Here is a 13932-nt window from a genome sequence, read left to right on the forward strand (position 1 = left end):
AAGCAAATGAACCAGAGTCATTTTACTGTGTGCTTCACATCTCTTTTAAGAACATAGTAATAAAAAGGCATTTAACAATGCATTGTATGATTACCTTAATCTCTGAAAGGAGCAGCTTCAAATGCAGGCTTGTTAAATACTCTAAACACAATTTTTAGCTCTTGTTAAATCACCTTGAATCTTGGTTGTTCAGTTTTGACGGAGTTGATTTCACTTGTATGTAAACATCCTTTCATGTACTCCATAATATCCTCCATTTTCCCTGCTCAGTAATGGAAACATTAAGAGGGATGTCCTGTTTTAGAGTGTGACATCCTATACCCGTAAACACACTGTTGGTGTTAGCGCACAGCGATGGCTGCAGTGAGTTTGTCACGGTCAACACGATTGGGCTCTGTGCAGGATGGGGGCTGGACGAGGCGGTGTGGGAATCAGTCGTACCAACTTTGAGTTATAAAACCAGTTCCTTAACCAAAATGCTTCAGTGCTGCTGTAAAAACCACCCAGGTGGTTTTCTGGTTTTTTAGGTTCACCCTAAAATGATCAACCAATTCTGAATTTGGGTGAGGTGAGCTGCGTAATCAACTGGTTCAACAGTGCAATTAAGTGCAGAGACATTATAAAACATTAGCCAAACTCCTACATTCTAAAGCAGTGGTCTCCAACCCTGGTCCTGGAGAGCTACAGGGTCTGCTGGTTTTTGTTTTCACCTTAAAATCAGCACCCAATTGAGACGCAAGACACCAGGTGAGTTGAGTTAACTGTGTAATCAACTGCTCTAATTGATTCATGAAGTGCAGAGTCACTATGAAAACCATCAGACCCTGTAGCTCTCCAGGACCAGGGTTGGAGACCACTGTTCTAAAGTCTTGGACCCCAGCACAGTGATATTTGCCAGCCCTCGGTCCCTCTGCTCTAATGCTCACAGGCTCCCTCCATAGGGCAAAGCTGGTAGTGCAGGAGCCACACCTGACTGACAGCAGTCGATGGCCTGTGTGACCTTCAGTCTCGCCTAGCCCAAAATTCCTTATGCTTGAATCCACACCACGATGCATGATATCAATTTTGGATGATTTCTAAACGCACAAAATCATTAAACGTTTAGATGGATCATTTTTAACCATTGGAAACATTTAAAGGGTAACAGAAGTTAAGATCTGTGTATGTGTGTATAAGTATGGGTGCTTGTGTGTTGCCGTGGGCAATAATGAATGCTTGCAGTGTATCCCATTTCACCCAGAAAACAACATTGTTATTAGCTCATTCAAAATGATGCAATGCCAGGCTTAATAAAAATACAGGCAACATGCAAGCCATTCTGGGAAAGTGGTAAAAATGCACTAAATTGCTGTTTTGAGTTTTAGTGTAAACTGTGAAGGAGTAGATGTTGCGGGTTGTTATTATATTCTTGACCTTTAAAGTGACGTAAGCGTCTGTGTTTGTCCTGCAGGATCAGCGGCTAAAGGAGATCGGCATGCAAACGCCCACCGTGTCCCCGAGCACTCAGTCAATGGGCAGTGCCAATGGTACCAGCTCTGGCATGGACCTCTTTACCAGCCCTGCCCCTGCCCCCTCTACCAACAGGTACACTGAGCTAGCTAGCTAAGCCTTCACTGTGTTTGTGTGTTTTTGTGTTTGTGTGTGTGTGTGTGTGTTTTTGTGTTTGTGTGTGTTTTTGGTGTGTGTCTGAGTCTGTATTTGAGTGAGAGTGTGTGTGTATATGTGAAAGCGGTAGAGGGTCTATTTATATATTCATCATCTTTGCATGGAGCTTTCAGAAGAGCTAGCGAATGAAGGCCCAGATTATAAGACAGTGTTAAAATCCTGTCCCAGAGAAAATGCTCTGTTTTCCAAACCTATTATTTCAGGGGCTTTCCCGGATCGAAATGTCTTAGACGGGCCGCCCAAGTGTTTTTTCAAGCCTCCTAAGCCACCTATAGGAGAAATTGCACACGAGGCACTTGTTAAACAATTAGAAATTATCTGTGCGTTTATTGGTACTATTTGGTCGTGAATGATACTGATAAGTTTTGACTGCTTCCAAGTTTAGGTGCAACCTTGGACACACTAAATTAACGACAGTCGAATCAGCTTAATTGCTTAAGAGAATGAGACTGTAGACAGTGCCAACCACCACGCGTGCCCCTCAGGCATCCGCTATCGACGTGATCCACCGCCTGCCTTCCTCAGTTTTATCTGTTTTTAGCTGCTTTATAGGGCAATTGTCAGTTTATTTATGCCGCATCTACCAACTTTTAGCGTATATTTGTAGACCATTATGCGACGTCATGGGACATAATTCCATGGACATATCCGAAAACTTACTGGTTCGTGCAAATACGTGATCTCTTTACAAGGGAATGAATGGAAAATGGTTTGGGATTTGGCAATTCAATGCAAACATCCAAATTATGCAATAAAGTGGATTCCACTGTATTATCATTAACCTACCATGTTTTTCCTGTATTTGCAGTTTGAACTGAGAAATAAAATTCTGAAAAGTCTTTAATGTTAAGGTTCAAGTAACACTGATTATGAATGGATGGTGCAAGCAATGTGTAAGTCCTTGAGTACCTATGGGCTGTATTTTCCCCCAAATTCTGGAACTTCAAAAAAATTCAAAAAAATTGTTCCAGTTTTTTAAATCTTTGTCACTTGTTTAATTTTTTTAATAGCCTACATCTCAATGCAATGTGGTGGCCCCTTTGAAGAACTTTCTACATGCTACGTGTAGCTAACTATAGGGAGACGACGCGTTGGGCTGGTGCTGGCAGTAAAGCAGGCCCGACCACAGTTGCTGTTACGCTGAGCTATTTCAGCCAGGAAAAAACCTGCTTTTTTCTTTAGCTAGATTATGTTCTCTTCAAGTGGAACTTTATATAATTTGTCATTTATTTAATGGACAGGACACTCATGTGAAGCAAATTTGTTCCTGTTTGTAAAGGGATGTATTGTATTGGGTGTGTTTTTACTGGAGAGGCTTCCTGCACATTGGCTGGTCTTTCACAGCGAGTGGAGGAACCCGCTGTGCCTTACGGCTGTTGTTGTCCTTCCCCCCCGCAGCATGCCAAACCTCACCAGCGACCTGTTTGACCTCCAGCCTGCCTTCGTCCCCACCGTACAGAGCACACCCACCATCTCCACCGTTAACAGTGCCTGGGGAGGTGAGCTCCACCCACCAGACCCCTCACTCACACGTCTGTCTGTTTGCCCATACATGTGCCCGTCTGTGTGTCAGCGTCTGTCTGGCTGTGTTTTTTTTTGTAATCGGTATTTTACTGTTGTGTGACTGCGTGCATCTATGTTCATCAGGGATGTAGTACTGTAGCACTGTCAGGGCCTTGTTGCCTGTCTCCTGTGCTGGTGCACACAGGAGCTTACTGTTGTCGCAGTTTCAGAGAAGCTCACTACACTCAGAGCCGATGTACGTCCTGTGGAGAGTGGCAGCATTGGACAGATCAGTTTGACACAGAAAACGCAGGAGCACTTGCCAGTTTATTGACATTAGCATTTATGCATTTTAAAATAAATTTATCAAGACTCATTAGTATTTCTACCCAAACCCTGGACCTGAAGGTGTGTTGGAGGGGAAGGGCAGGGAGAATCCCTGTGGGAGAGGGTGAATTTTGCAGCTAACGTTGAGATGTAAAGGTGGGATTATGAAAGCAGAATAAGACTGATTTGGGGGAGTGCCAGTTGTGACACGTTCTGTTCTCCCCCCCCGTTCCCCCCCAGGTCTGGAAATCGCCCCACCGCCCGCTCCCCTGCCCTCAATGGGTGTAGATTTCGATGCCGTGTTCGGGAGTAAAGTCACCAATAACGACGCGGCACCCACGTCTGGTAAAAGACTAAAAAAAAAGTCAAAGAACACTCGCCAAGTGCCCTGTAAAATAAATGAACGTCAGATGGCCGTGCCTCGTTCTAACCGGAGAATGCCCTTCTGCCGTCGCTAACACTTTGCTCACTGTCACAACCGCAGCTGTTGTTGCCTGTACTAACGATGCGGCCTGTTTGTGGCGGGGCTTTTATCCTGAAGAGCCGTCCAGAAGTGCAGGCAAAAGGCATTGTTTACTCGGGTTCACAATCCAGCATGTTTTTCGCAGAAATAGCCTGTCACAACACAATCAGACCTCGATTGCGGTGTGTTGATTGTGCTGCGTGCTCAACGAGAGTGTCAGGCGTTCCTGCCCAAGCTCCTGCCGTCTCATAATAACACTGGCTTCCCCTTAAAGAGCTCTCGGACAAGACCCAGTGAGCCATGCTTTTACTAATACAGTTCTCTCTCTTTGTCACTCACTCTCACACGCACTCTCTCTCTCCTTCTCCCTCTCTTCTCGTCTTTTCCCCTGGTTTGGTTATCTGTGCTTCCTGCTGGTGTTTCCCCCTGACTGGTGAGTTGGGCCCGTTTTATTTATTTATTTATTCTTTTTTTTTTAAATTTTTTTTTACTCACCGTCATTTTTCCTGATAGTTCAGAAGGAAATGTGGTGGGTTTGGGGGGTTCTGTGGTAAAAACCCACCTATCAGAGTTAGTGAGCACAGCCTGTGTCAGAAGTCTACCTTGAAGCAGTCTGCCATTTCCTCCGAAAAACATGGTTCTCTTATGATTGTGTGTGTGTGTGTGTGTGAGACAGGTGGGTTTGTACCACAGAATTCCCAGCCACCACACGGCTCAACATAGTAAGGTGCATGATTGTCAGAATGAATCCTGACAGGGGCTGTTTTCAGAGCACATTACTCTGCACAATTGGCCATTACTGTTTATAAGGGGAGCAATCAGGCCGCTGACTGTAAGTGGCAGGCCCGTGAGTGCATTCGATTAGCCCTCCGACTGCATGGCGGCAATCCGTCACGTCAGCGCTGGGCTTGTGGGGTGGGGTTCTTCAGAAACGTACGTGGTCACGTGACTCCTCTTCCTTCCGGTTAAGCCTGAAGCCCGTGCTGTGAGCTGTTTTATCAAGCCGTGTATTTTGCGCTCGAAAAGGTCCAAAAGTAAATTGTAAGAAGGGGAAATATCCCGAACACAGTTTAATGCTCTCAATGTCAATTTATTCGCCGCGCCACAAACATTTAGAAGACCTTTTGAGGACTTGGTTGAAACATCCTCGTCGTGGTGCAGCTAATAAATTGACTTTGGAAAGCATTAAATGGTACGCGGAACATTTTGCCGCACTGCCTAGAACGTGTTGCCTAGCACCTGCTGCGTCAGGGTGTGTGACCCCGGCTCGCCCCTCCCGCCCCACCCAGGTTCGGACCCGGCAGGGGACCTCCTGAAGCCCTCGGTGCCCACGCAGAACCAGGCCCTGACCATGTCGCTGCACCCAGGAGGCAAGCTGCTGGCCAGCGACCTGGACTCCTCCCTGGCCAGCCTCGTGGGCAGTGAGTACCGCTGTGTGCACCGCTGCAGGTCCCATTCACTCAAAATGGACGCCTACCTAAAGCTGTAATCCTTCATTTAGTCTCATTAAAAAATTCCATATTTGATACCTTATCAAACTGCCATTTTTGGAACAGTGTCCGTTCAATTTATGGTATTTGCATTCTGCAATTTCTCCTCAAAACACTATCTAAAAAAAATGTATTTTCAACTACTCAAATGTGAAGTTCCCCACGCATACAAAGCACTCTATAAGTCTATAAGTCATTAACTTAGCTGTAAATAGTATTGATATCAAAATGAGGCCAAGTATTTTAGCTCGCACAAATTAAATAAGTTCTGTTCCAAAGTAATGCTACCTAATATTTTGAGCAGGAGGTGCTGTCGACGGAAATACTAAATCGTGAAAAATTGGGTTTTATATGTTGCTCAATGTTACTGTGCTGGACCACATTATTGATCATCTCTAGGCAGTCTTTTTCTCAAAAATATGCTACAGCTGGATTGTATTGTAAGGTAATGAAACGCACAATGTGCTCCTAGTGCTACACTCCAAAGCCAACCATGCCATTTTGTTTGGGGTGTAGCTTCATTTCGAGTGGAACTACCAGTCACCACAGATGTCACTAAATCCAGAAAAACAGAAAAATTACGGATTAGCCCTTTAAATAATTACTTATGTGACCACTATGAAATGGCATTCCAACCATGCGCTTAAGCAATTACCTAAGACATGGATGTACTACTGTGCATTTTTGGAAAAAACAACCGTTTGGCCTGAAGAAGGGACCTCTTGCTCAGGCAGTGTTCATTATTGGGAACATCGCTAATATGAGCAATACAGGTCCCCAGCGTAGTGCTGCTCTGCTATCTTTTAACTACACTGAACATAAGTCACACACCGCGGTGATGAACAGTGGCGGTTGAACCATTTGAAATGGGCATTTGGTTGCATCTGTAATAGACCTTGCGACCTGCAGGAAGCAGCAGGGTGGAGTACACTTTATAGGGTTAAATGCTGTTAACTCTTCGTCTGGGTGGCAAATTGCTGTCAGGTGGTTTTAATTGGACTCGCACACACTCGTTACATCTATCCTAACAGAGATTTACAGTTCATTTTCAAATAAATTACATTTATTTGCCAGGTGCAAATATATAATTGCAATGTTTACAGTGTCCAGGGAAATTATATAGAAGCACACACTTACTGTGCTAACAACGTTGTTAATGTGACGTATAGACCCAAAAATGGGTCTTCCTCAGGCCTATAAAAGCAATGCAGTATAACATGCCTAAATGCTGCAGCACTATTCAGAAAGTACCATTAAGCACAGTGTACTTGTACTAAAAGTGTTAATTGCAATACCATATTGTACACTGGTCAAGGAACTTGACTGATAGCTCTGAGGTTGCAGGTTCAATTCCCACGCGGGCCACTGCCGGTTGTGCCCTACTTGAGCTACTTAGCCTGAATTATTTCAATAAGTCGATTGCATGCACGTGGGGAATATGCTGAGTGGTTAATGACTTTGGAAATCCACTAGCCACAGAAAGTTAATGTCTAGCCTTGGATGGGGTGGAAAAAATGGCCTCTCTTTAAGATGGCCACTGATCTCAGTCTGTTTTCATTCATTTTCCTTGGCTAAAAAGCGTGCCGACAACCTGAATATTCAATTTGTATTTCAACACTATTTTTAAATATTCAAATAATTCAGTTTAAAAAAGTTTTAATCGTAGGCCTTCACTTAATGGAAAGAAACAGCACTCTGTTAACTACCGCATCAGCTTTCAGCACAACATAATAAAGGCAAAAAAACCTGCTGTTGAAGATTGTTTAGCCTAAATTGCATTCTGTGCCATGAATATGGTCCGAGTGTGAGTGCAAGATGAAAAGTACATCTATCCACAATTTTAAATACTGTCAATCAAATGTGTACAGTTTTGCCGTGTAAATAAAAATGATTTTATACTTGCCTGATGGCTTAAATGAGAAGAACCGGCTATATGTATCAAGTAATTTGTGGATTGTTGTGCTGTATTGTTAATCAGGGAAAATAACTGAAAACAGGTCGAGACCAAGAATCTGTTTAAGGTAAAGTTTTCCGCCCTGTTAATTTTCAGCTCAGCAGCCACTGGTTTTTAGGCTGCTTCTGATAATACGCTGAAAATACGGGAGAGACTTGAAGCCGCTGTTGATTTGTGCAGGGTTTTCTTTGTTTCATAGGGGGATAATTTCTCGCGCACGCAGTAGCTTTTTTATGTGCCATTATGACGGGACTTCAGTTGTTTTCCTACGCTGTTGAATAAGCAAATTGATTAGCCTGTGCCGCGCGTTGTGCTGTCTGCTTGAAAAAAGGGATTGTTTAAAGTCTCAGAGCAATCATCAAAGTCCTGCTTATATTCTCACAGAAATTAATTGTTACAGTTTTATTGAGCAAACTTGTAGTCTGTTGTCAGTAGCCTCTAATTCCCTTCGCATAAGCTCTCCAAAGGTGGCAGACGCTGCAACTGAGTATCTGCATCTTTGCAGTCACTTGTAGAACTTGTATGATTCCATCCGCACTGCTCAGTACATCGGGTATTAGTATCAGCCGACGCTGTTCACGAGGAATCAGTATCGCGGTGCCAGAAAATGCAAATCGGAGCATCCCTAGTATTATTCCAGGCATTTCAACTGTTGAGTCCATCTGGGGGAATATTTAGCTCCTCGGTCCAAAGTTTGGCGCAGTTGTCGAATGAGTGATGAACTGTCTTGTCGAGAACGTTGTAGAAATGCCGTAGCACAACCCCCCCCCCCCCCCCCCCCCCCCCCCCCCGTAGTGCCAGTAGTTTTGTTTCATATTTATGGGTTTAGTCCATGAGATTTTGTATTTTAACAGATCTGTAAATTATTCCCTTTGATTTGGCATAATTTAAATAAATTGTTATGAGATATTGAATGTTTGGTGGGAATGAAATTAAAGTAATATCATTAATTAGGCCTTGTAGAATGTGGAGACCTTGAGTCGCTCAGAAAGGCCTACTGAATAGTTTATTATTCATTGTAAATTTGGGATTTTCCATATTGGTACAGTTGTTTTAGAACATTGTTTCAGCATTATTTTAAAAGTGTTGACACTGCGCCCCAGAGTACTGGCTGCTTTGGTTAATACTTTGTGTGGATGTGCACAGTTGGCATACTTGGGTAGAAAAAGTAGTTTTCGGTGAAATTGTGCTAAGCTCTGTAGATGTTCGTGAATAGCCGTGGCATTATATTTGAAAAGAGACATTGTCGATGGGTTGTTTTTAATGTAAATTTTGGCACTTTTAGGCCACAAAAGCTATGGACCTGTTTAGGTCTGTTGTATCAGGGTGAGCTGCAGTATCAGGGTGAGCTGCAGTGACTATTTAGAAAATTTGTCAAGTCTCAGCAAAACTCTCTGGATGGATAGATAGTATTCTGGGTTAGTAAAAACATACTAAAAACAAACTTTCAGAAAATGTGAAATTTGTAGATATAGATGCTTGTGGATAGGTATATAAAATACTTTTTTCCATTTTATGAAATTCAGACCTATTCCATGTGAAGCAATAGGCTAGTTGTTGGTTGGATTTCTATTAGAACCGGTCAAATGCTTTTTCAGTTTCTAGGTTACATACCGCTGCAGAAAGGTGTGACTTTTTTTCTTGATGATTAAGGTTGAATAGTTCCCTGGTGTTGTCTGAGGAGATTCTGTTTTTCCATTAGGCCTGTTTTGTCTGGGCGAATACATGTGTATTTCAGCTAGATGAAGGGAAATATTATTACCTATATTATTTTGGCTAATATTTTATTGTCAATGTTCATGAGTGTTATTGGCTGATAGTTTTTGCAGAGTAATGGATCTTTGCCTTTTTTGTATACAACAAGTATTAAATATTGTTTAAAGGATGTTGACGATTGCCCATATTTTCTTATAGGTTTCTTGTAATTGTGGAGCGATTATTGCTTGCAGTGTCTGATAAAATTCAGCTCTGTAGCCATCTAGAATGAGCGATTTATTTATTGGATGGAATTAATGGCTGTCTATTTCCTGGAGCCAGATTGGATTGAATGCTAACAAATTAATCTGTTTAGGTTTATAACAGCGTCTGCTAAATGTAAATGGTAAAGCGTGTGTGATTTTAGTGACCGTGATCATCATCATCCTCCTGCCACATACATGTCCCACAGCCCACTCAGTCTTGGTAGATACAGGTGGCCCAAAGAGGACTTCTGTTGCTGCCCTTAATGAAACACCCGCCAGTACTGTGAGGAGGAAGAGGAAGAACTCTGCGAGTCTCCGTTAAGTGTCACACTGAATTTCTTTCTTTCCTTTTCCCACTCAGACCTGCAGTTTGGAGGCACACCAGCTAAAAAGTAAGTATTTGACTCCAGGTATTGTTTTTAAATTCATTTTCTGAAATATAAATGGTTTGTTCCCTGATTCTTTATTGCCTTTATGCTGTGTCTGCTGCTCAGCTGCGTCCCTCGAGGTTCATTAATTAATTGGTCTCTGGATTTGCGCGGTGCATTTTGCCGTTCTGTGTGCCCGCGTTCAGGCCGGACATGCAGTGGACCCAGCCGGGCGAGAAGAAGCTGACGGGCGGCACCAACTGGCAGACCAAAACCATGAGCACCACCACGGCCTGGAACCCTGCCCCCATGGGTCCCGCCCCCATGCCTGTGCCGCAGATGGTGAGGTTCAGATGCACCTCCTTCCTTCTGAAAAGCCTGCTGGTCACCCTCACAGTTCTATCATGTTTCAGTAAATGGTTCTTAAATACAAAGCTCCAGCTTTAGTTCAGTTATTCAGTCTTGTAACTGCCTTTTAAAAGAGTTAAGAATTTGAGCTGTGCTTGGTGTAAAAAGGAAGAAATTTAGGTTTTATTGGACATAAAAACCAATGGGTTGTACGTCCAATAAAACCCACAGTTTTGTGAAGTTGTGTCAGAACACCCCATTAACACTATACCATGGGTTTCTAGTCTTGAAAAAACAATATTTGGCTTTTCTTTTGTATTGCCAAATATCCATGTTGAGTAGAATGGGGTTGTCCCCTTACCTCAGTGTCTTTGCTATGCCTGTACTGAAAATCGAACTGAACCTCAACTCCTGCTATTACCAGTAAGGGATGCATTTCAGATCCTTTTTGACGTTTTTTCCTAACAGCGATGTACAGTGTGTTCTTACTGTGTGACGTTACCCTTTTCAGTGCATGCCTGCCTGCTTCTAACTGATTGTTACCCATTTGATTTTGGCACAGATCTTCCGTTTCATTTACTTCCTGTCATTTCCCATGTGTTCGCTGACTCACTCCTTTTATATCTTTGTCTGCGTCTCTCCCTGTTCTTTTCCTCTTTGTTCTCGTAACGCGGCAGAATGGAATGATCTATACTGGTTATGTAAGTACTCCTAACATTTCTGCTGCATTTATGTGTAATGTGGTGTAATTAAAATTCAATTTCACCTACAGAAGAAGCTCTTTAAAATTGATATTGTTCCATCCAGTGTTGCAGTGCAGCTATTAACCAGCACAGTGTAGTCTGCTTGGGCGATTCGGTGTAATACTTTGACGTTTCGTAAACATTTTTGTAATGTATACGATGCGCACCTTTCTTTAACACCATCCCCGGTTTCCACGGTGTTAATGCTGTAGTTGTAGTTAAGAGTGAACACAGTCCAGATTGAAAGTCAGAGCAACATTATGCCGAACACTTTACACTAAAACCGCAAGTGAAGTTTTGGTCTATGGTTTGTGAGCCGTGTATTAAAGGGAAAATAAGTTGTTGGGAAAAGGAAGTGACAGAGGAAATTCACAGGTAATGCTCAAAGAGGTGCCTTGAAGAGACTAAAGGAAGCTTCAGAGGGTTTTTGTATTTGTGATATGCTGCATGCAGACAGTTCTGCTGGCCACTGGGGAGCAAGAGCGAAGCGAAAACAGTATTTAGCAACAGGAATAAAGAGAATGGAGCTATTATTCAGTAGCGAGTAAATGGAGTAAGTGGCACTTAAACTCCATCAAACAATTTATTACATTTTATATTCACATTCATAAAACCTTATTGGGCATTAAATAACACACAAAACTGACACATTCCAATGGCTTGTCTCGCAATAGGACACGCAACCGAACAGGCATTTTCTAAAACCGGTAATGGGAAAGTTGGTACTAAACTTGATTGCATGTGAGAGGACGTTTCTTCAGTCAGATTGTATAGTTGCTATAAAAGTATGTTTTAATGGTGCTACTTTTTATTTCAGTTTTAATGTGGCCCAGACAGTATTTGTGTGTGATGAAGGATATTTAGGTGTTTACAGTGACCTCATTTACATACACTGAATAACAATATTCCAAATAACAATGTTTATTCTAGTTACGGTCATATTCTGGTTATGCCATTTACATGAGTCATGAAAGGACGAACCCAATTTTATTCCTGTATACATGGTTAGCTGAATATTGGATTGACATTCTTTGGGCAGTGCTGAAGGATGCCATCCTAGTAATTATTTGAGGTTGAAATTAGCTGGTTGTGTACCACTGGTATTGTTAGAATTAGATCTGTCAACATTAACATGTTAAGTCATCATGTGACTAATTTGTTATGATTAAAGCCTTTTACATACCCAATGCAAGCAAACATGCACAACAGTGCAAAGAGCAGTGCAAGTGGTGTTTTAAGAATATAAAAACTAAGATTTATTTTTATAATGGTGTATGAATGCTATATTCCACTCTGGATTTCGGTTTTTAGTTAAATTTAAGCAGTTTAACTTCTGCAAATAACCTCATATGACTCAAAGTTAGAAGTGAATAGTCAGAAGTTAAAAATAAACTTTTACTTCTCAGGATAGTGACCTACATTTTGCTCAAGGTTTCGGTAAACACAGTTACACACAGCATCCAAAGACACATTTCAACTGGCAGAAATTTGTATTGGAAGAGAACTGGCAGATCCGAACCCACAACAAAATCAGAGGCCAAATCTGAGTCATCTACTTGCATGAAATGCAGTTAATAGCATCACAACTTCAAGCACCGCTGAACACTAACCAATGTAAACAAGTCTCAGTATCAACTGTGAAGAGGAGACTTCCTGACAAGGGTTTGAAAGGTCGAGTAGGAATGTGAAAACTGTTGCTCAGCCGTCAAAATAAGATGAAGCCATCTTTGGGCCAAGAAACACAGAATGTTGGACCACTCCAGATTGGTCTTTTAGAGCGATGAATCCACGTTTCAAACCTGGTTCCTCCCGAAAGGTTTTTGTATGCAGTGGAGTTTGTGAAAGTCTGCTTCATAGTGGGTAACACCACCAGTCTAACATGGAGGAGGTACCGTAAAGGTGTGGGTTTTTTTTTTTTTGCTGGTTCTACAGTCAGCGACCTGCGCAGAGTGTCTGGTATCCTGAACAAATAAGGTTACTGCAGCACTTTTGGACACAATGCTATGCCATCTGGTGTAGGACTAACTGGTCAGCCATTCATCATACAGCACGATAATGACCCAAATCAACATCCAAGCTGTGTCCGAATTACCTGAGGCGAAAAGAACAGGGAGGCGAGCTTGGAAAACAGGCTGGAATGGACACCTAGTCTCTATTTTTGTACCCCATCAAGCTAGTTTGGGACAAATTGGACAGAAAGGTCAAGGAGAAGCAACCCACACATCTGTGGGAACTTCTACAGCACTGTTGGTTTTTCACAACCACATTCAACTTTCCTTGTTGAAAGAATGGCACGAATATGCTCAGCAGTTATTACTGCAAAAGGTGGCCATTTTGGTGAATCTTCTGTAAGATTTTGGATCTTTTCTGTTTTGTTTTGTGAAGTAAAACATGCGTATCTCTGATAGCTTAGTTACATTTTACAATTTGGGACTATTTGTGGTCAGTAAACTGCTTAAATGTCAGTAAATACTTGAAAATGGTGGGTGTACTGAAACTTTTGACGGGTTCTGTACGTGCAGCCTCTGGAAGCATAACGTTGCTGTTGGAAAACCAAACCCTAAATGAACCTTGCTGTTGTCACAGAGAGACTAATACCAGCATGGAGACTACTCATCTCTGCTGTTATTATAAGCTCTGCCCTTAGTCCGCATGGTGGGAACCAAATAGCTTCACAACTGGTTTGATTTGCATACAGTAACGTACTGGAACGCCTCTGTCTTTTGGGAAGGCACTGTATTGACAGTGGCGTCTCCTCCCCATCTCCCCAGGCCCCGGCTCCGATGGCTTTTCCCATGACGACACCTCAAGTGCCTGTGTATGGAATGGTGAGCTTAAACCCCGCCCTTGTATTGCACCGTCTCCACCCTCCTTCCTCCCGTCTGTACGTCAGCACCAGTTTAATCCCCTCTCTCAGATCCCTGGCCCAGGGTGTCGGTTCTCAACCCACTGGCTCAATTTTCCTGAGTGACTGGCCCGATTCACTAATAAAGCCTGTATTTTCCTATGATTTAAAAAAATAAATACATTTGATTTAGTTAATGGCAGTGGGTGCCATGTGGCCAGTAGACACAACCTGGGTCTTTTATTCCTTTAGTTTTCATGTTGAT

General features: G+C 42.5%; 1 protein-coding gene across 7 annotated transcripts in view; it reads left to right on the forward strand.

Annotated features, from left to right (window-relative positions):
• LOC118235714 (phosphatidylinositol-binding clathrin assembly protein-like) overlaps positions 1–13932 on the forward strand; it is a 45800-nt gene that overhangs the window by 26024 nt on the left and 5844 nt on the right. For 2 of the 7 annotated variants that reach the window (XM_035433375.1, XM_035433372.1), the window contains 8 exons: positions 1451–1584; positions 3064–3164; positions 3736–3840; positions 5248–5379; positions 9725–9755; positions 9911–10073; positions 10757–10780; positions 13594–13650. In XM_035433375.1, coding sequence (XP_035289266.1) covers positions 1451–1584; positions 3064–3164; positions 3736–3840; positions 5248–5379; positions 9725–9755; positions 9911–10073; positions 10757–10780; positions 13594–13650 — 747 coding nt within the window. The remainder of the gene's footprint in view (positions 1–1450; positions 1585–3063; positions 3165–3735; positions 3841–5247; positions 5380–9724; positions 9756–9910; positions 10074–10756; positions 10781–13593; positions 13651–13932) is intronic. The other 5 variants (XM_035433374.1, XM_035433373.1, XM_035433379.1 and 2 more) reach the window with 5 other exon arrangements.

The sequence above is a fragment of the Anguilla anguilla genome, chromosome 9 (genome assembly GCF_013347855.1).
Source record: "Anguilla anguilla isolate fAngAng1 chromosome 9, fAngAng1.pri, whole genome shotgun sequence".
In the NCBI taxonomy this organism is placed as follows: domain Eukaryota; kingdom Metazoa; phylum Chordata; class Actinopteri; order Anguilliformes; family Anguillidae; genus Anguilla; species Anguilla anguilla.